This window comes from Thalassophryne amazonica, chromosome 5 (assembly GCF_902500255.1).
Source record: "Thalassophryne amazonica chromosome 5, fThaAma1.1, whole genome shotgun sequence".
NCBI classification, from domain to species: domain Eukaryota; kingdom Metazoa; phylum Chordata; class Actinopteri; order Batrachoidiformes; family Batrachoididae; genus Thalassophryne; species Thalassophryne amazonica.
The window spans coordinates 124,707,928-124,731,284 of record NC_047107.1 but is presented as its reverse complement, the minus strand read 5'-3'; the positions used below and the strand labels follow the sequence as shown (position 1 = coordinate 124,731,284).

At 38.8% G+C, this 23,357-nt stretch overlaps 1 protein-coding gene and 1 long non-coding RNA gene across 2 annotated transcripts; one reads left to right on the top strand and one right to left on the bottom strand.

Annotated features, from left to right (window-relative positions):
• The first annotated feature begins 65 nt into the window (after positions 1-65).
• Positions 66-11,602, top strand: LOC117511270. The gene is made up of 4 exons (XR_004560926.1): positions 66-644; positions 4,981-4,986; positions 7,420-7,426; positions 11,593-11,602. It is a non-coding gene; the product is annotated as an uncharacterized LOC117511270 (long non-coding RNA).
• Positions 6,041-21,463, bottom strand: anapc7 (anaphase promoting complex subunit 7). Its single transcript, XM_034171275.1, is given in 12 exon segments — positions 6,041-6,990; positions 7,692-7,801; positions 7,803-7,843; positions 10,525-10,749; positions 10,829-11,025; positions 11,207-11,324; positions 11,720-11,862; positions 12,201-12,354; positions 13,160-13,271; positions 19,458-19,577; positions 19,975-20,155; positions 21,254-21,463. Coding segments are annotated over 12 exon segments (1,722 nt in total). The 5' UTR covers positions 21,355-21,463; the 3' UTR covers positions 6,041-6,770.
• Between the last annotated feature and the right edge of the window lie 1,894 nt (positions 21,464-23,357).

Here is a 23,357-nt window from a genome sequence, read left to right as displayed (position 1 = left end):
ACATAAGCATACCAAACGGCAAATGGCAGCTCTCCCCGGTTTTGCCATGATTGAAGCCATAAACACGCACACACAGGGCCACTTGGCTATTATAATATAGATTCTTTAATTTTAATAACATACAAGATGAGAGCACTTTTTTTTAAGTTATTGCGTTAAACTGATCAACCCATTGGTTCGTTAACTCCCTGCATTTTACAGCTAGTCCAAAGCCTAGGAATAAGGATCTAAGTGAGAAGGAAGATTAAATCCTGAACGCCGTCTTCTGTTGCAAAAGAAGTGAGTTGTAACCATCTCTCATAAAACGAAATGCAAATTAAAATACGTCTCACTAGTTCAATCGAGTGTAAAGATTAATGGTGTAAAACAGAAAATCCTCACATTTCTAAGCAGCGATCAGAGAATGTTTTACTTTTTCTTTTAGAAAAAAACTTTCAGGTTTTTGTTGATTGATCGAGTCTCACTGCTCACGTTCAGGCTCCTTGAACAAACTGATGGCAATAAGAGCTTCTTGTAGTTAAGATCGGATCTTTATTTTGAATAAAATGCACATTAAAATAAGAAAGGACATGAGCACACAAAGCTGAGGTGCAGTATTTTTGTACTAGCCTTCATTGCCGCAGAGTGACAGGTTGTGTGGTGTTGTGTGTGTTTTGTTTACATTTTACTGATTTTCCTTTTTTTAAAACTGCATTTCTGCCAACTGTCTGCGTTCCTGTTCTACGGTCTTTACTATTATCTGTGTGGTAGTAGAAGCGACTGTGCTGCGGCGCCGTCTTTCCTGTCCTGATGTGACGTTTTGGTCTGTAATTTCTCTTCACGTCAAATGATTTTTTTTTTTTTCTTTCTTTCTCTCTTTTCCTTTGCAGTGAAGGTCAAGTGAGCCCAGCTCTGCTCTAATTCCTTGCAGAAAGTTGTTTTCCCCCTTGTTTGTGCAATGTGTGTTTTGGGCAGCACGTCAGTTAAGTAATGCAAAGAGGCGGCTCAGAAGTTTCAGAAACCATTTTTATATAGAACAGCCATAAACAAATGTCATCAGTCCTGCATGAAGAGCCTTAGATTGTGATGCAATTCCTCATGCTGTCGTTTTTTTCAGACTAAGATGATCCCGTGTACAGTTCATGTACATTATTCTGTGGTGCATGCCGCTCAGTCATAGGCAGCGTATAGTGATGGTAAATAGACTAGACATTCGCCAAATAGCACAACTGTTAAATAAGCTGGAAAACTGTTCATCTTTCCTAAGGAAATACTTTTATGGAATACCAAACAGAATGGTTGTGCTTTGCACTGAGATGCAATGTGTTTGAAGCAGATTTTGTGTGATGGCGGCCGTTGCGCCGACATGCACACGTTTTACCGTCAAAAGGCCGGCAGTCCGTCACTGGCATTTGTGCCAAACTGCTGTACTGTATTTTCAGAGATGATTGTAAAATGTATCACATGAACTTTGGTTTCAGGTTAATAAAATCAGACATGAAAAGCTGGTTGTTTTCCCCTTCTGATGTCAAGGCGCTTAAAAAAAAATTGTTCAGTACATCTTTTTCAGTAAATGTGGATTAGATACTGAAACTGTGCCGCAAGCAGCCCCCCCCCAAAGGTGTTACTATGAAGCAGAGATGATAAATATATGTTACTGCAGATGTTTCTTATACCTGTCCAATAAAATAATACAGAATTTATTATTTAACATCAGAATATTGTGAAAATATTAACAACAGTTCAACATCTGTAACAGCGTGTCCCCAGTCAATGTTTTGTTAGGTAGAAAATGAAGATTTCAGGGGTTTATTTGTAATCCAATACAGTGGGGTCCATACGTATTTTGGCAGTGATTGAACTTGTAGATAGAAACAAAAATTCCCATACTCATCCATATTTACCTCCGCCAAGGAGGTTATTGTTTCGGGGTCGCGTTTGTTTGTTTGTCAGCAGGATAACTCAAAAAGTTTTGAACGGATTTTGATGAAATTTTGTGGAGTGGTTGGAAATGACAAGAGGAACAATGATTAAATTTAGTGGTGATCCGGATCACGATCCGGATCCGATGCTAACGCTCTAGCATGTCTATGGCATCTTCAATGTTACAAGTTAGCATTAAGCAGATGCAACTGTCATTACGTTCGGGTGCATTGTTTTCAAATTGTAATATTTCTTAAATTTTTTTGTTTATATATTAATAATCTAATGATTATTATATACAATTTTAGAGAAAGAGACAAAAAGAAATAGATCACTGTGCCAAGGAGGGAATCCTCTTTAGGGTCAGTGACCCTATGGCCTTGTTTAGAGAAGTGGTTTCATAAATGTTAAAAAAAATTCATATATTGCAGTTTGAATAATAAATTGAATTTTGTCTCTTATTTGTTTGTGTCTATAAGGACATGCAATATCAATATCAGTGCTCAGATAACAGTAGCTTCTGGGAAAAGTGCAAGTTGCAATAAACTGTGATGCCAAGCGCTAAGGATACATGCTATCTAGTCACAGCAGATGAAAACTTTTTTTTTACTACTGAGCAAACATCATTGTTAGACTTTTTTAGGTTCAATGATTCCACAGCGTGTAGATGTTATGGCGTCAGTGACCCCATGGCCTTGGTGGAGGTTTGCACTCTCTGAGTGCTTCTAGTTAGTCATTAATTCATCATTTTCTACATCATCTTACTCCAATTAAGGGTCATGGGGGGCTGAAGCCTATCTCAATCATAGGGGAGAGGTGGGGTACACCCTGGACAGGATGCCACTGTATCACAGGGCCTGATCAATATTTAATTTTTCTAAATGTTTTTTCCGCAATTGAGCTTTATTCTATTGTGTCAATGGTTTTCCTTCAAGTCCTAAAGGTACTTGTACTTATGATCCATATTTTCATCATCTGTCTCAAGTAAACTAGCTGTAAAAGTGGTTATTTCTATCAATAATCCTTGTTTCTAGTTTGTCTGAAAAAGGCGCAAATTGTATGTGTATGTAAATTGCTGTAACTCCTAAATGGTTAATTATATTTTTTCTAACAGGTCAGTCACAGTCAAGGTGTGTGTCACCTTAAGACAAAAATCAAAGTAAGTATTTTTCTTTGAATTGAGACCCATTATGAAGACCAATGTCTAGTGCATATAATCCAAAATTTTATTCATGTATCTCTTTGGTTGTTCCTTCTCTGGAAGTTGAAGTCTCAGTTTGGCACTATATCTTTGAATTGTTTGACGCACTTGTTTCCCTATGTAATTGCATTCTTTCTGGATCCTTCCTTATTTCTTCTCTCTCCTTCTGTTTTCTTATTCTGTCCTTTTCTTTGATGGCCTCACGTCTAGCAGGGTCTCCAAGGATCTTTTCCCAATATTTTCTTGTTCGTTCTTTCCCTGATGCACCTTTTTCAGTTCTTTCTTCATTTACACCACCACTGCTGGTGTTTGGTGTTTTAGCACTTAATGTGCAAGTTCTTTTGGGCCTTTCCATGTTTTTTTATCAGTCCTGAACAAACAATACTTCATCCAGATTAAACTATTTGCAGATTAGATGAACCTAAAAGACAAAATGTGAAATTGGTTGATGTGGTTAATTTGGAAATTTTGTGTAGAGTCCGTGACAAATCTGAATTAATTTATATCCGATTATGTAACTGTCCCCACTCACTATTTGAATTATAGGACTAAGTCAATTTTGTGTTTGTAAAACAGTATCCACATAGACAACATTATAGCATCTTATAATTAATATATTTTATTAAAAACAGGGGTGGTTTGTGTTTAAAAAAAATAATGGTCGAGCCAATTTTAGCGATATGTATTCTGAATTTTGAGAAGTCTATTATACTACACCACAATTTATCACTCTGGAGAGTGTTGAATACACAGAGGGTTGATCTAAATCAAAATGTGTAGGATACTTTCTTCTATTGTCATAGAATCATCCATGTACTATTTAAAACTATATGTCATGGACTCTACACACGTAGAGTCCATGACATGGTGCTACCTATAGCCTTCTCATAAACAGGTATAGGACCCTAATTATTTATTCCATTCACATATATCCTCTAATTATCCTAATATAGGACAATAAAACTACCTAAGTACATTCACCATGCTATTATTTTTAAATATAGGTATGTTCACGGTCTCTCTACAGGATTTATGAACATCTGAGACCATGCAGTTGCGATCATTGCCAAAAACAAATATTGCTCTGGCCGCATTAAATCTTATTTTTTTAGACACCCTTGAGACTTCAAATAACATTATTAAAGACCAAAGGATGACTTTTTATTATTTTCAGTCAGCATTTCCATTCAGTATTTTTCTTGAAAATGAAATTTTACAACAGTGTAACTCATTTCTGTAAAACTATGTAGCTGTTTCTCAGATCACCTGAAATTGATGACATTTTCTGAAAATAGAAAACAGATATTTAACATTTACATAAAAGATTACCACACCTTTAGTGGGGAGTGGTCTAGTGGTTAAGGTGTTGGGCTTGAGTCCCAGAAGATCATGGGTTCAAATCCCCGCCTGACTGGAAATCACTAAGGGCCCTTGGGCAAGGCCTTTAATCCCCCTATCGCTACCGGTGTACCCTGACATCGGGGTGGAATGTGAGGCATTATTGTAAAGCGCTTTGAGCATCTGATACAGATGGAAAGCGCGATATAAATGCAGTCCATTTACCCCATTTACCTTTATTGTTATACAATAAAACATGCGCATCAATTTTAAAGTGACACAGACTAACGCCTAATTTCATTTAAAAATGCACCACGTTTCTGGTCATAACTTGTTAAATATTAGGATTAATCAAACCATTTTTTATCGGCAACATGAAGTTTTTTTTTTCATATGCAGATGCTGAAAGCAAAGTATATCTTCATGACGTATGATTTAGTGTTTCTGATACAATATCTGTATTTTGTATCTATAGCCTTGATTGTGACCGACCCATAACAATCTACACTATAAGCACATCTTAACTGGTTTATTCCAAGTCCATTGTGGTGGTGTACAGGGAAAAAAAAAATGCCTGAAACAGTCACCACTGCCCAAGTACTTATAGTCACAAATTTACTACAGAAACGCTAGATTTCTGCAGTAACTATAGCTTCTGTACATTTTTATTAAATATAGCTATATTTAATAAAAAAATAAATAAAATAAAAAATCAATTTGGAAAAAAAAACAAAAACAAACATACCGTTAATGTGGACTATAGATAGTAAAATAGGCACAACTTTAAAAGTGTAAGTTTCTTTTTTTTAAGAGCAGTGACACTTCCTGTGGTCTTTGAAAAGTAGATTAACAGTCAACACACCAGTAATGACCTGCATTAATTTGTCACAGCAATGCTTAAACCATATTTAAGGTACATAAAACACTGAATAACTCACAATTACTACAGCAGAACATTTGTTAGGCGTCTTCCCAAAATTTTTATTGTACTTGCACAAAATGACCACCTGGTTAGATATTGCTCTCCATTTTGAGAGCTGTGGGACACAACAAATCTGTTGCTTATAGTTGTAGATGTGGACTTACGAACATATTGATTTTCATAAGACATTTAATAAATATGTACAAAACCTGACTGCATATTAACACATTATGAAAGTACTTCTGATGTGGAACATGATTAAAGCATATTTTACTTTTGCACCATGAACAAGCGCCAGCAATTGATCCAATTGCACATTTTCTGCACAGCGTTTGTCATTAACATGGACTGTTGTTTATTCTACCAACTTTACTCAGACACAGCATTTTTTTTTTCCAGAGTAAAATACTCAGCATTGCTGATCACAGTGGGTAATTAAAAACCCTTTATTTATAAGCCAGAATCACTCTCTGGTGACAAAAACCTGTGACAATCATTTTATTAGAGGGAAAACAAGCCGCAACAAATCCACAAACGTCACTGCGATACGTTCCAGAAGAAAAACATACAAATGACAAATGTTCATCAGATTACACACTTAAAATATAACAAATGTGAAGTTTGGCCTGAACACATTTTCCCTTTAAATCTGTTTAGTTTGGACACTACGTTGTCAATTTTCCCGCGTCTATCCGCAAGCATCCATCTGTTCTGCTGCACACAATTAGACACAAAGCAAATCTTTGTTGTTCGTACAATGACGCATTTGTAATTAATATATTTAAGGCTGCAAATAACAATGACTTTAATTATCTCAACATTTTTTAACAAATTATTCATCCTTTTTGTAAAAATGTTAGAAAACAGTAAAAGAAAAAAAGCTCAATTTCCCAAGTCCAAAGTGACACCACTCGATTGAGCTCATCAACAATCCAAAACCATAAATATTAATCTAATTTGAGAGAGAGAGCGAGCACGAACGAGCTGTGATACATTTAGTACAACAGCCACAGACGTGGAACAGATGAAACAAAACAACAGACAATAGTATATCAGAAAAACAAAAAAGGGATTAATTGAATGTTTTTTCCAAATGTGCCACTACAGAATGAAAAAGGAAAAAAAAAAAGTGCATTGTGTGTGATGATTTTATGAAACTGACTTCAGAGTAAGTGTTACAGTGTTAAAATGATGTGAAAATGGCATGTAGGTGGAAAATACCTGGAGTCGTGCGTGATGTACTGAACCTTCTGCAGCTGCACTGCTCACCTGGGAATCAGTTCAACAAAAGCTGTGAACGAGGCCTCTGAGTTTTCAGTTGCACTGTGTGCAAAAGCTCAGGAGCTGTCTGACCAGTAGGGGCACCAACACCACTGGCATGTGAAGGCTGCAGTGCAGTAGAAAGAGTTACCGACTGTGCGTCCTCCAGTTCTGGTGCTCACTGCATCCGTACCACTGCTCCTGATCACCCCACTGGGCCGCTTCACTGTCGCTGCCCTCCAGGTCTCCATCCTCACCGCTACCTTCCATGTCATCGCCGTCCAGCTCCACCGTGGCGTCCGTCGGGCTCTCCTCCTTCTCCATCTTCTGCATGCCTTCCAGAGACTTCTGGTCATTCGGATCCAGGCTTATCAAGAGCAAAACAAGAATATCAGCTGACGTACATACGCACGTGACAAAAACAGAAGTCCTGTATAATGTGTCCTTCGTAGAAAAAAAAATGTGTACAGGTTAGCAGGTCTGCATGCACAAAGACATGGCAATTATAGAAAATATTCTAAAACAAAATCTGAGCTGTTTTAAAATAGAAATAAAAAGTGTGTATCTCATTTTGGCACTTTGATAAGCTGGCAGAGGTTTAATATAGTAAATAAACAGAAGTATTAAAAAAAAACCATCATGCATAAACTGCCACATGCACCATCTCTGTATGCCAACGTGCACACATGATGCTCACAGGTAAGATATTTGTGCATGTCAGAAACATAGTGAGCAGGTAATGTTTTGCACTTAATGCTTTAAGTCTATATAAACGCTGACTCTTATTTATTTTAAGCTCTGCTGTTTCAAAATGTTAACTGAAATACAAATGAAAAACGACAAAGAAATAACTAAATAGTGTGTAAAAATACAGACATTTGTGAAATATTCCTACAAACCATTTGTGTCAGAAAATATTCTAAATGGTTTTGACAACTTTCAAATGTCAATCCCAAAATCCTTTTTTGTTGTCATTTGAACACAGAAAATTCAGTGAACAGAAGCTACATAGACACATTTCCACTTAGAGAAAACTAAATTCTTTGATTTAAGGTCAGTGTTGGTTACCTGAGTGCGATGCTGTACTGATCCATAGCTTCTTGGTAATCATTGACAGCCACCAGGAAATCTCCCAGCATTCTGTGCAAGATGCAATCACTCTGACTGGCCAGAGCGCCCCCGGAGAAGAGCAATCCCTTCTTCATATTTCTGTTCCCTGCCTGCACACACACACACACACACACCATTTTTTTAAACTTCCATTTGCATATATTTGTATTTAGCTCACATTTCTTATTGTATGTTGATATATTTATATTGACAACACATACAACTAAAGAAGAAGGCATGAAACCATTCCTTCACACCAAAACATTCAACTGTGGCTATGTCACAAGCCCCTTCACACCTTGATGATGAAGCCAGCGTATGCAGATAGCCCCGTTTCCACCGAGCCGTCCGGGTCGGTATGGTACGGGTTGGAATGGTTAAGTCTGGCTTGGCTTGTATTTCCATCACCAGCAGGATGCACTTATTCCACATTTATGCTGTTATGTTACAGCCTTATTTAAAAATGGATGAAATTAATTTTTTCCTCAAAATGTTACACAAAATACACCATAATAATGACAATGTGAACAGTTTTTTTTTTGACTTTTGCAAATTTATTAAAAAATAATAATAAAAAAAAAACTAAGAAATCACATGTACGTAAGTATCCACAGCCTTTGCCAATAAGCTCAGAATAGAGCTCAGGTGCACCCCGTTTCCACTGATCATCCTTGAGATGTTTCTGCAGTTTAATTGGAGTCCACCTGGGGCAAATTCAGTTGATTGAACATAATTTGGAAAGACACACACATGACTACATATAAGGTCCTACAGTTGTCAGTACATGTCAGAACACAAACCAAGCATGAAGTCAAAGGAATTATCTGTAGACCTCTGAGACAGGACTGTCTGGAGGCACAAATCTGGGGAAGGGAACAGAAACATTTCTGCTGCTTTGAAGGTCCCAATGAGCACAGTGGCCTCCATCATCTGTAAATGGAAGAAGTTCAGATCCACCAGGACTCTTCCTAGAGCTGGATGCACGTCTAAACTGAGCGATCAGGGAAGAAGGGCCTTAATCAGGGAGGTGACCAAGGACCTGATGGTCCCTCTGTCAGAGCTCCAGCATTCCTCTGTGGAGAGAGGAGAACCTTCCAGAAGGACAATCATCTCTGCAGCAATCCACCAATCAAGCCTGTATGGTAGAGTGGCCATACGGAAGCCACTCCTGAGTAAAAGGCACATGGCAGCCCACCTGGAGTTTGACAAAAGGCACCTAAAGGATTCTCAGACCAGGAGAAACAAAATTCTCAGGTCTGATGAGACCAAGATTGAACTCTTTGGCGTGAATGCCAGGCATCAGGAGGAAACCAGGCACCATCCCTACAGTGAAGCCTGGTGGTGGGCAGCATCATGCTGTAGGGATTTTTTTCAGCAGCAGGAACTGGGAGACTAGTCAGGATTGAGGGAAAAATGAATGCAGCAATGTACAGAGACATCCTGGATGAAAACCTGCTCCAGAGCGCTCTTGACCGCAGACTGGGGCAAAGGTTCATCTTTCAACAGGACAATGACCCTAAACACACAGCCAAGATATCAAAGGAGCGGCTTCAGGACACCTCTGTGAATGTCCTTGAGTGGCCCAGCCAGAGTCCAGACCTGAATCTGATTGACATCTCTGGAGAGATCTGAAATGTGTCTGCACCAACGCTCCTCATCCAACCTGATGGAGCTTGAGAGGTGCTGCAAAGAGGAATGAACCAAACTGCCCAAAGATCAGTGCACCAAGCTTGTGGCATCATATTCAAGAAGACTTGAGGCTGTAATTTGTGCCAAAGATGCATCAACAAAGTATTGAGCAAAGAGTGTGAATACTGAGTTTTTAATTTTATTAAATTTATAAAAATTTCAAAATACTTTTTCGTGTCGTCATTATGGGGTGTTGTGAGCAGAATTTTGAGGGGAAAATTAAGTTATCCATTTTGAAATAAGGCTGTAACATAAAATGTGGCTGTGAATACTTTCTGGATGCACAGTAGATGTTGACATCTATAGTGTGTCATCAAGCGCGCATACGCTGTTGCGTGGTTTTCTCCCTCCACATGGAGGCGAAACAGAGCAATTTAACATTTTTTAAATTTGATTATGTTTTGTCTTGGTGGATCATGGGATTTATTTTCATTGCGTGTAGAATGCTGAAGAATGAACTGATGTCTGTGATAAACGCTGATGTGAAAGAATGAGGCGATGTGACTCTTCCAACTTTTAAAATAAGTTAATATGATTGTTGTGGCACAAATCGCCAGCGTTCTCTGGTTCAGGCTGGGAAATGCACCAAGAGCAGACAAACATGGAGGGACATCTTTAAAAACTAAACAATTTTCAGATGTTGTTTTCCAAAATGAGAACACTTAACGTGGAAAAATTCCTATCTTACTGAAACAAACAGGTCTGATTAAGACTTTGTATTTACTCAGAATGGTTTTAATATTTGAAACAGTCTGAACTGCACAGGACTGCAGCTTTCAGTGTTCAGCCAATCAATGACCAGCATCAATGGATGTGGTTTTGTTAGAAGTAACTTGCAAGAAACGCATTTTAACAATCACATAACTTACGGTCCGCGCATGCAGGACGTACGAGACATACGCCGAAAATATTGTGCATGCCCAAACTTTTTCGACGAACGCCCTGTACTACACTATATACCAGCATGCTTCAACATGCCCTTAACGTGTACAAAACTTACCCATAACTTATTAGACATACGGCAGCGTATTTGGGATATTTTTCATATGCTGGCTAAATCTTCAAGATGTGACAGGGCAGCGATCCGACTGATTATACAAACTTAGTAGCTCCGCCTTTTTAACCACAGCCTTGGTGTAGTCGGGTCTCTGGGCCAGAGCTTTGTCCAGCAGGGTTTTAGCTTTCTCCTGAGTAACGGGGTCTTCCAAACACACTGTGGCGAGGATGGTGAGAGTTTGGGCATTGGCTCCCAGAGTCTTATAGATATTATTAGCCATCCCCATGGCCTCCCGAATTCCATTGGATGCCAGGTAACAGTCAATCAGACCTGTGAACGGACAGCTGTTAGCACATTACAACACAGAGGAGAAATGATCAGGAAACCATATTTAAGAAGCTGACCATACCTTCATAGCAGTCCAGCCGGCAGGGAGCCAATCGCATGGCCTCTCTGAAATGGATGATGGCCTCTTGAACACGGCCCATGTTTCTCAGCGCTGCCCCCTTCAGGAGGAGGGCCTGCACACTGTTGCTGTTCAGTTGGATTGCCTTGGCGCCGAGGTACAGGGCTCGCGAGTAACGCTTGCTATAAAAGCTATGACAACTGAGACAAACAAGTTTGAATAAAGATTAAAGATACACTGAAGCAAGATAATCAACCAATATTACTAAATAAACTTTCCTAAATCCTTCACACAATTTCATTTTCTACATTCAAGGGATCCACTCATTCCACTAGTAACCAAACCCGACTAGCTGGGTCTGGCTGACCCTGACTGGCTCACCCAGAGATCACCCAGGGTTCAGCATGCTGGTCTGAGATATTAAAAAGTCGTCCTCCCAGAACCTCCACATCCTCCAGGTGTCCCTCACGGGCCATCAAGTAACCATACACATCCATACCTGCCAACACAAAAAGAAAATAACAGACAAATTTGAATGCGACTACATAAAACTGCAAAAAAACAACAAAACCATAATAAAAAAGCATGACGTTATTCAGTAAAGAACAGATGTGAGAATCTTTCCCCATCAGATAATCTGACACACATCCACAGTTCGGCTTGTTCCTCCTCACTCTCATTCCAGCTCGTATTCATCATTTGCTTTAAATAAAATACGTAGTGATAATTAAAACAACAAAACTTCATCAATGCTCAAATATTTAGAGTTCGTTTAAATGCACATATTCCAGTGTTACTTCCTACTTATCAGAAGTGGAACATAACCACATAGTTCGCTTTCAGCATCTGAGTGCAAAATCAACAATTAAAAAAAAAAAAAGTTCTGTGTCACACCTTTGATGAGGTATGGGTCCAACATCTGGGCTTGTTCAAATTTGAGGATCGCGTTCTTGGTGTCACCTGCCTTGAAGTAAACATCTGCCAGGCTCACCAGGAGGTCCACGTTGTCCCGCAGCAGGGACTTCTTCTCCAGAGAGCTGATAGAGATGAAGGAGGGACTCATATACAGTTGCAACATATTTTGTGTTGCATATTCTGTTAAGTGTGTGTGCTGTGTGTGTTTTTTCTTTTGATTTGTTGGAATGGCCATAGCAGATGGTCAGCCCACTGAGTGTGGTCTGTTTGAGGTTTCTTCCTGTAATCACAAAATTCTGAGGGACTTTTCTTTACCATTTGCTCATAGCCTTACTCGTGTATATCGCTTTAAGGTAAGCTGTGATTTGGCGCTGTACAAATAAACAGAACTGGGAGATGGACAGTGTCACAAATAAAGTATTCACATGAATGCAGTACAAATGACTGCTGGTCTGCTCACCAAATGGTGTTGATGGCCCTCTGATTGTCCCCGGCATGTATAAAGGCATAAGCTTTGATCCAAACTGACAGCCAGTCCAGGTTGGGAATACTCTGGATCACATCCATAGTCATGGATGCCACTTCAGCTCCTTTTACTGATAGAGAGAGGAGACCTAAAAGAAAAGAAAATAATAATAGTAATAGTAATTCCAGCATCTTTATAAAAAACAAGTAGAGTTTTTTGTTGCATGTATTACTATTTACAATGTAGATAACTGTACAACCCTAAATATACTAGAAACAAACTCTCAGAAAAACCATTTCAATTTTGATGAATCCTGCTAATACAGTGCATCTGGAAAGTATTTTTCCACATTTTGTTATGGTACAGCATTATTTCAAATGGATGGAATTCTTTTTTTTTTTTCCAAAACTCTACACAATACCCCATATAAAGACAATGTGAAAAAACATTTTTGGTTTTTTTGTGCTAATTTATTAAAACATCAAAGAACAAGAAATGGTTTGCACATACGCAGAGCTATTTTTTTTTTTTCATATTGGCATTATGGGGTTTTGTGAGATTTTTGAGGGGGGGAAATGAATTGTGAATACTTTCTATCAATGAAACAACCTCTTTAGCAGAGGAAAAAAAAAAAATCTGTCTTCATCCTTTATATATAATATATATATATATATATATATATATATATATATATATATATTTATTTATTTCTTGAGTAGCAAATACAAACTTAACTTTGCAATGACAGAATATAAACAACATTTGGAGTTCACCTGTTTGGGTCTCGAGTCCATTTGTTTTCTGCACCACGATTCCACCCACTCAGTGATTGCATCAGCATTTTCAATCAATGCAACATACAGTACTGAAGTTTCAGACAAGACAGATAGAATGAAATGTAATGAAAATGCTATATGAGGATGAAGGCATCTGCAGCCATGTCTACTGCTCACCAATGATGGCATCCAGAGCGAGGGGACATTGTCTGAGGACCTCCTTGTAACTGGTCACAGCAGATCGCTCCTGACCGGCCTTCTTGTACAGGTTAGCCAGCATCATGTTGATCTGAGGCAAGAAAGGACAATGAATTTACTCTTCAACAATGGGGGGGGAGGGAGAGAGAGAGAAGAAAAAAGAGACGCCTGAAAATTTGCCAGTTGTTGCAAAAAATAACCAACTGTAAGAAATAAAATCTGATTGCAAAATACAAGCTTCATTTAATGGACATTTGTGTATTTATTATCATTATAGATTTTTTTCGAGTTTAGGGGGACGGCTTGCAAATTTGGCCATTTCTGTTGCAATAATCATAAATTTCTCTTCAGATCCTGAGACTACTGAGCAGGTATCTTCAGTATCCTTTTGTAGTTAACACATCTGCCTGCAGCTCAGTTCAGCACAGACAACAAAAGAATTTGTTGGGCCTTCAAGGAAGTACACACACAGACTGCTATTAGTCCAATTTATTTACACAGTGCCAAATCATAACATAAATCACCCCAAGATGATAAAGTGCCATTCAGTTGATGAATGACTTGGTTGACTTAATTTCACCAAAAGCAAATATGTTTCATTCAAACAAATTGTCATAAGCTCCTTAAGGCACCTTGACACTAGCACAAATTTGATCTGCGCACTTGCACGCAATCTGCTGTGCAGGAGAGTAAACTCGTAAACTGTGCACGGGTTCGTGTAAGTGCGCAAAGAAAATCTTGAAATGTTCAAAATCTGTCATGCATTAATTATGTGAACTTCATGTGAACACTGTACAAACAATTAAAAAACACAGTGTTTGTGCAAGTCATTGTATCAGCGCATCACATCACAGCACAGCTCGTGATCAATTATAACGAGATGTTAATAAACATAATTTTACAGCTACTGATAAGAAGGAATGAACATGCAACTGTTTTAGGGCCCGGTCCCACTGGGGAGATGATTAATTGCGCATGAACTGAGTATACAAAGCACGAGCGTTCATTGTCGTCTGCAACAAAACTGGCCAAAAATGACAAATGTCCCAGTATGAATTACGGATATATTAATAATGTATAGCAAATATATGATGAACAATCATGGATGTATAACGCATGTACTGAGGAAACGAATCTGACGCATTGCGATTATCACGGCAGTATTACGGGTGTATTATGAATGCATCGTGCACGTGTTGCAGTATGTTGTTGGATTGCAGCAGCTATTATGTCTTTGGAGATCTCCACAGCTGAACTGGCACTGACTGGCAGGTGTATCGCTTTCTGCCTCATATAGTACTTTGGGTTTACATGACATGTTTGTTATGCAGTCGTAGACTGTCCGCAAATCAGCTGCAAAGCAGATGTAATCCAAACGCACCGGCAATCTTGCTACACTCATTCATAATATGGACCTTTTGTTTTTTTGAAGTTAAAAACGTATAATTTAATATGTTTATCTTTTATCTGCTGGTATGGGTTTTTAACTTCAAGAAAACAAAAAAGGTCCATATTATGAATGAGTGTAGCAAGACTGCTGGTGCTACCTTAAATGACCTGCCATTCATACATAAAAACAGAGCCATTAAGAAGGCGTGGTCGATCCTGGATGATCCCAGTCACCCCTTGCACCCAGAGTTCAAACTGCTTCCGTCTGGCCGTAGATTTGTGTCCAAGAGATGTAAGATTTGTAAGAACATTTTTATACCAACTGTCACTTGTTTTTTAAACACCATCACATGACCGTTTTTAAGTAGTTCTATTTATTATGTCTACTGTCTGTTGAGTTTTCATGTCACATTTAAGTCTACGTATGTATGAATGTTCTCTCTGCTGGCTGCACAACAAATTGCCCCATTGAGAATAATAAAGACATTGATACCTTGATGTTTAGCCTTGTTCCTGGGAACATTAAATACTGAACTTACTGTACTACATGCATTGACAGCTTGGGAGTCTGCTCATTATTTTTCAAAAAGAAGGAAAACAAAGCCAAAATAGTGACTGTAACAAGGCCAAGAATCCACAACTTATGGCCCCTTAAATTTATGAGCAACTTTACAAAAAAAAAAAAAAAAAAAAAAGAGGCAGTAAGTCACTTAAAAGTAGATCGAGCAACAATATTGTTCATGACAGCCAAAAGTGACAAGAACCTCACTCCAAAATATAAACAAAACCATATTAAGATACAAGGTGGGATAAAGAAGTATGTACCAACTGATGATTGTAATGCCATATATATATATATATATATATATATATATATATATATATATATATATATATATATATATATACATACAAGACAGACAGACAGACAGACAGACAGACAGACAGACAGATAGATAGATAGATAGACAGAGAGACAGATAGACAGATAGACAGATAGACAGACAGACAGATAGACAGATAGATAGATAGATAGACAGATAGACAGATAGACAGATAGATAGACAGATAGACAGATAGACAGATAGATAGATAGATAGATAGATAGATAGATAGATAGATAGATACTGCCTCTCCTATGGGTCATAGGACATGTGTTTTATATATATGCCCAGAAATCAATTTTCGTGCAACACCTAGGGGGGCAACTCAAAACTGGTTTATTCTTGTATATAATGTGTCCCTGATCACAAATATCATTGTCCCCACGTGGGGGGGGGCACATGAATTTGTAACGTGCACTTGATGAAAATACATGGTAGCGAATGGTACATCAACTGTATGATGGTTAAATGTTTGCCTTTCCTTGCCATTAATGTACACTTGTTATAGGAAAATGTTCTCCTTGTTATTTCAAACCGTTTTCTTATTTCTTAATTACTGGGAGGCGGAATCTCATTAATTTGTAACGTGTATTTGATGAAAATGCAATGTAAATAACTAATTGAGACACAAACATACACATCTTATCAATTTCATGTTGCAGAAATGTCCACTAAGTACATATTATTACTTTTGTCATTCTTTTTACCACAATCTTTCTCATCTTGTATGAAAATTCAGGATGGGGGGGCATCATATACCTCAAGTGGTAACAAGAGTTCAAATTAAGGTTCCGTGAGGAAAAAACATTTCACCATCATTTACCTTTATTTTGCTTATTTCATACGACCACTTGACTTTTCTGTTTATATAGGTTTACATAGGGCCCCAGGAACAGTATGACAACCCAGAACCCCAGGGATGGGACTGAATGAGATCCCAGGGAGAAAATGATTCTACAATATATGTAAAACATTTCTGCATAAACATGCTACCCATCCAGGCCCATTATTTTCTAGTTTCTATAGGCATTTATGTGTAATTGTTTTACATGTATTGTACATCATGAATCTAGCATTTCAATTCAAATACATCTGTCTACATTACATGCGATGACACAGGTAATATGGGAGAGGGATTGTTGCTGGCCTCAAGTGGACAAGTTTAATTTGACAATAACAAAATAAAATATGATTAAAAATACTACTAATAATAATAATAATAGTTATTACTATTATTATTGTTGTCAGATGTTGGATATAGTTGGATGTCAAATCATGTACATAATGTATACTGTACCAGTAAATAGCCACCAAATCAGATGAGTAAATTCAAAAATATCGTCCTTTGCTCTAAAATGGCTTTTAGCCAATGGAAAGCCAGTATTCATGTCTACTGAATGATAAAAATAAATACCATGGCAATAATTTAGTAGAAATCACAAGCACACGCCACTTACATATTTATAACAATAATAATAAAATAATTCAGTCTAACCAGGTTCCAACAAGTGAAATGTAACTTGAAGTGATCATTGTTTCTTAACCCACGTAACTTATGTCAGATGTGGTTGGTACTATTTTTTTTTTTTAATATTTACAAAACGATGTACAAAATTGACCATATGACATAACTTCGCACGGCCACTGGAATGAATAGAGATAGATATGGATTTCAGTTTTATGTTAGTGTTACAAGGACTATATATTGATATATTATTTTTTTTCTTCTTTTTTTTTAAAGCTTGAGATTGCTACAATTAGTAGTGCACACTGACATGACTGACCGATTTGGCGATTATGATTTAATATGAATGCGAGTCACATATGCCACATGTACAATAACAATGTACATCAATGATCATGCATATCGATGAATCTTACCAAAGTTTTTATTTTATTTATTATTATTTAACACCTACCCCGTGCAGCTAACGTCTTTGCAAGGGATTTCTCCTTCCTTCTTACTTTACTTACAGTGAGAAAAATAAGTATTTGAACACCCTGCGATTTTGCAAGTTCTCCCACTTAGAAATCATTGAGGGGTCTGAAATTTTCTTCTTAGGTGCATGTCCACTGTGAGAGGCATAATCCCCCCCCCCCCACCCGCAAAATAAGTATTTCAACCCCTGCCAATCAGCAGAAATTCTGGCCCTCAAAGACCTGTTTGTCCACCTCTAAAAAGTCCACCTCGACTCCACTTATTATTCCAAATTAGAAGCACCTATTTGAGGTTGTGAGCTGCATAAAGACACCTGTCCACCCCACACAATCAGTAAGACTCCAACTACTAACATGGCTAAGACCAAAGAGCTGTCCAAAGACACAAGAGACAAAATTGTAGACCTCCACAAGGATGGAAAGGGCTACGGGGCAATTGCCAAGCAGCTTGGTGAAAAAGATCAACTGTTGGAGCCATTATTAGAAAATAGAACAAGCTAAACATGACTGTCAATCTCCCTCAGACTGGGGCTCCATGCAAGATCCCACCTCGTGGCGTATCAATGATCCTAAGAAAGGTGAGGAATCAGCCCAGAACTGCACGGGAGGAGCTGGTCAATGACCTGAAGAGAGCTGGCACCACTGTTTCCAAGGTTACTGTGGGTAATACACTAAGACGTCATGGGTTAAAATCATGCATGGCACGGAAGGTTCCCCCACTTAAATCAGCACACGTCCAGGCCCATCTTAAGTTTGCCCGTGACCATTTGGATGATCCAGAGGAGTCATGGGGAGAAAGTTATGTGGTCAGATGAGACCAAAATAGAACTTTTTGGTCTTAATTCCACTCGCCGTGTTTGGAGGAAGAAGAATGCTGAGTACCATCCCAAAAACACTGTCCCTACTGTGAAGCATGGGGGTGGAAGCATCATGCTTTGGGGGTGTTTTTCTGCACATGGGACAGGACGACTGCACTGTATTAAGGAGAGGATGACTGGGGCCATGTATTGCGAGATTTTGGGAACAACCTCCTTTCCTCAGTTAGAGCACTGAAGATGGGTCATGGATGGGTCTTCAAACATGACAATGATCCGAAGCACACAGCCAGGATAACCAAGGAGTGGCTCCGTAAGAAGCATATCAAGGTTCTGGAGTGGCCGAGCCAGTCTCCAGACCTGAACCCAATAGAAAATCTTTGGAGGGAGCTCAAACTCCGTGTTTCTCAGCGACAGCCCAGTAACCTGACTGATCTAGAGAAGATCTGTGTGGAGGAGTGGACCAAAATCCCTGCTGCAGTGTGTGCAAACCTGGTGAAAAACTACAGGAAACGTTTGAGCTCTGTAATTGCAAACAAAGGCTACTGTACCAAATATTAACATTGATTTTCACGGGTGTTGAAATACTTATTTGCAGCAGTAACATACAAATAAATTATAAAAAAAAAAAATAAAAATCATACATTGTGATTTCCGGATATTTTTTTTTTTTAGATTACGTCTCTCACAGTGGACATGCACCTAAGATGAAAATTTCAGACCCCTCCATGATTTCTAAGTGGGAGAACTTGCAAAATCGCAGGGTGTTCAAATACTTATTTTCCTCACTATATGTCACAGAAACGTGGTAGCATGGTTATAGTATGGCGATGTTGATTGGTGTATTTATCGAAACTACACCATCGACTTCATGAGCATCAAATATGATATCGCTGATTGGATCATTTTTATCATGTGAATAGACTGGTCCACAACATTTACAATTGCAAGTCATCCAAAATATTCGTATTTTTCTCTTTCATGAGCACTTATTTGGATTGGGGATAAACATTTTCTGTTAGTTTATAATATTTTTGATATTATTGATCACGAATTAAGTTGCCCCCAGAGATGTTGCACGAATGAACGATTTAGAGATGACCGTATTGTGGCCTACTACTCCCCTGTGTGAATAATGACCACACAGAGTACAGTTACTTGACTATATGTACATCACAGCTTAACTTTCACATACTGACTGTATTAAAAAAGAACCACAACACATTAACAAACATGACTGTACAAACTGACTTTTGGTGTCCTCTGTCTGGAAGGAATCCCATCCAGCACTGCAATGGCATCTTTGTCCAATTTCAAAATGGTGTAACATTCAGCTATCTTGTACTTCACTTCAATCTCTGAAGGCAAACTCTGTAAGAAAATGACTTTAAATTACAAGTGGTTTTGTGCATTACCATTAATGCCTGTGAAATCTATGAACCAGCACTCTAACATTCTACTATTTATTCCACTGCATTTTTGCCAGAATTGGCAAAGTTAAATGCTTGTAAAGGTCAAACATTCACTAAAAACAGCACAATAAGAAAAAATATTGTATCAGTTATGACATCTATCATGTCAAGCATCTGCAGCATTAAGGACAACTTTTTAAAAATAAAAGGCTGCTAAATGTTGAATATTTATAAATGAAGCAATGTCTGAATTGTCAGGCTAAATGTAAAATTGCAGGAATTGATAAAGTCTAAAACAACATATGTCAGTTGGGTTTGGTAATCAAAGGTTCAAGTTATATGCAGTGTTGCTCTACCTGTACGTTTGATGCATCTCCACCAGTAGCACTTCGAACTTTAGATGTTTTGCTGAGGACCTTCTTCTGTTGCAGTGCCATACTGTATTTGCAGGCAGCATTACGATATTCCTTATCGTGGAAGATGGCATCAGCATGATAAACCAACAGCTGGTACTTCTGGGCCGGAGAGAATAACTCTCTGCAGGAAAAGAAAGAAATGGACTGCATTTATATAGCGCTTTTCCATCTGTATCAGACGCTCAAAGTACTCTACACATCAATGCCTCACATTCACCCTGATGTGAGGCTGCTGCCATGCAAGGTGCCCACTACACACCGGGAGCAACTATGGGATTAAGGACTTTGCCCAAGGTACCCTAGTAACCATCAGGTTAGGCCGGGATCCAAACCAAAGAAAAGAAAGAACAAAAGAAATCAGACATATGGGGTTTCAAAATATGTCAAGTCTTAAGTGATCTCCCTGAGTAGCAGAATAGAGAAGGGACAAAGATAAAGAATAGGCTTCATGTAAAAAACATATATGAAAATATGAAAAAAAAATTAATAAATAATTACAGACTGTGTGGATGAATGTCTCCCACGCCCACCTAAAACTCAGTGGACCCATGACATTTGCCCTGTGATGTACACTCGATTGACCATCCTGCCACAGCTTGTAGTTAATCATTTGCCAATAAAATGATCATCATCCTGATTAAAGGAGTTTATGTGGCGGCCTTACAGAGAAGAATGCAAGACGCTCCTACTTAATGTTGGCAAAACTAAGAACATGGTGCTAGAGCTCAGGAAAAAAAAACAAGGAGAACACAAACTACCACCTCTGTCATTAGGACAGAGTGACCAACTTCAGGTTCCTCATTATTTCCATAGAAGAAGCTGAAGTCAAAGAATTTGGATTAAAAGAGACTCAAAACAATTAACCAATTATCATAATTCGATTGATGTGATTTATATATTTTTGGACAAGAAAAGCATTTATACAAATATATCTATTTCTCAGTTAATAGCTGCATCTCAAAAACATACACAATTTAATCTTTAAATGATCAAATCTGCTGGGAAAATAACTTTTTGACGTACGTGGTCCCGTGAAACTATTATCACGTTCGTTATTTGAGGTAGGTATTTGCCGGGTGACTTATTTTTACTTTCGAAGCTTGTGCAGTTTTGTGTTTATAAGTACAAATTTAGCTGCTAGCTTTGTGCTTTTGACTAGCAACAACCCGAACAAACGCGACCCTTCAGGATATAGACGGCCCCCACGCTAACTACTTACGGATTGTTGTTACTCATCGTTAGCAACAAACTGCTCAGTATCCGGACATTAGAATGAAGCCCCGCGGCTGCCATGTCCCGAACGTGGTCTATTACATTCATTTTCACAGAATGCTGGCTTTATTTTTAACGTCTGAAGTAAAAAGACTAACTTGTCAACAGCTAACTAGCTAGCTTGTGAAGTATTAAATATGGCGCCGAATAACATTTTTTTTCCGCAGAAGTATGGCGGCCCGTAAGGGACAAGAAAAATAAAACAAAACAGCAACTGCACTCCTTAGAATTTATGCCTTCGCCAAATTACACATTTAAACATATTTTTTTTGTGGTGGATGCTGATACTTAAAGATGTAGTCCCTTTTAACAACAAATTGAGAATATTTGATGTTGAAATGTAGCTATATTAGAGTACATTTATTTAACTCAGCCACATGGGGTGTGCAGCCAGTACATTCTGAGTGCCGGTCCCAAGCCTGGATAAATGAGGAGGGTTGCGTCAGGAAGGGCATCCGGCGTAAAACAAGCCAACCCAACTATGCAGACTCAGAATCGAATTCCCATACCGGATCGGTCGCGGCCCGAGTTAACAACGTCCGCCACAGGTGCTATTGCCCAACAGGGTGCCGGTGGAAATTGGGCTACTGCTGGGCGAAGATGACGAAGAAGAGGAGGAAAACGTTGCCACAAACAGCGGGAGAAGAAGAAAACTAGAAGGGTGGAAATGAGAGTGGGGACTTTGAATGTTGGTAGTATGACTGGTAAAGGGAGAGAGCTGGCTGATATGATGGAGAGGAGAAAGGTAGACATATTGTGTGTGCAAGAGACCAAGTGGAAGGGAAGTAAGAGCAGGAGCATCGGCGGTGGGTACAAGTTGTTGTACCATGGTGAGGACAGGAAGAGAAATGGTGTTGGGGTCATTTTAAAGGAAGAGTATGTTAAAAGTGTGTTGGAGGTTAAGCGAGTGTCTGACAGGGTGATGAGTGTGAAGTTGGAAATTGAAGGGGTGATGATGAATATCATCAGTGCATATGCCCCACAGGTAGGTTGTGAGATGAAGGAGAAAGAAGATTTCTGGAGTGTGTTAGATGAGGTGGTGGAGAGTGTGCCCAAGCATGAAAGAGTGGTGATAGGAGCAGACTTCAATGGGCATGTTGGTGAAGGGAACAGAGGTGATGAGGAAGTAATGGGTAGATATGGTATCAAGGATAGGAATGGGGAAGGACAGATGGTAGTTGATTTTGCAAAAAGGATGGAAATGGCTGTGGTGAATACCTACTTTAAGAAAAGGGAGGAGCACAGGGTAACATATAAGAGTGGAGGAAGGTGCACACAGGTGGACTACATTCTTTATAGGAGATGCAAGCTAAAAGAAATCACAGACTGTAAGGTGGTAGCAGGAGAGAGTGTCACTAGACAGCATAGGACGGTTGTTTGTAGGATGACTTTAGATGTAAAGAAGAAGAAGAGAGTGAGAGCTCAACAAAGGATCAGATGGTGGAAGCTGAAGGAGGAAGACTGTTGTGTGAAATTTAGCGAGCAGGTGAGAGAAGCACTAGTTGGAGGGGAAGCAGTTTTGGACAACTGGAAAAGTACTGCAGATGTGGTGAGGGAGACAGCTAGGGCAGTACTGGGTATGACATCTGGACAGTGGAAGGAAGACAAGGAGACTTGGTGGTGGAATGAAGAGGTCCAGGAAAGCATAAGGAGAAAGAGGTTGGCGAAAAAGTTTTGGGATAGTCTGAGAGATGAAGAAAGTAGACAGGAGTACAAGGAGATGCAGCGTAAGGCGAGAAGAGAAGTGGCAAAAGCAAAGGAAAAGGCATATTGCGAGCTGTACAAGAAGTTGAATAGTAAGGAAGGAGAAAAGGACTTGTACCGATTGGCCAGACAAAGGGACAGAGCTGGAAAGGATGTGCAGCAGGTTAGGGTGGTAAAAGATGCACATGGTAATGTGCTGACAAGTGAGGAGTGTGTGCTGAGAAGGTGGAGGGAATATTTTGAAGAGTTGATGAATAAAGAAAATGAGCGAGAGAAAAGGCTGGATGATGTGGTGAGAGTAAATCAGGAAGTAAAAGAGATTAGCAAGGAAGTGAAGTAGAAGAAGT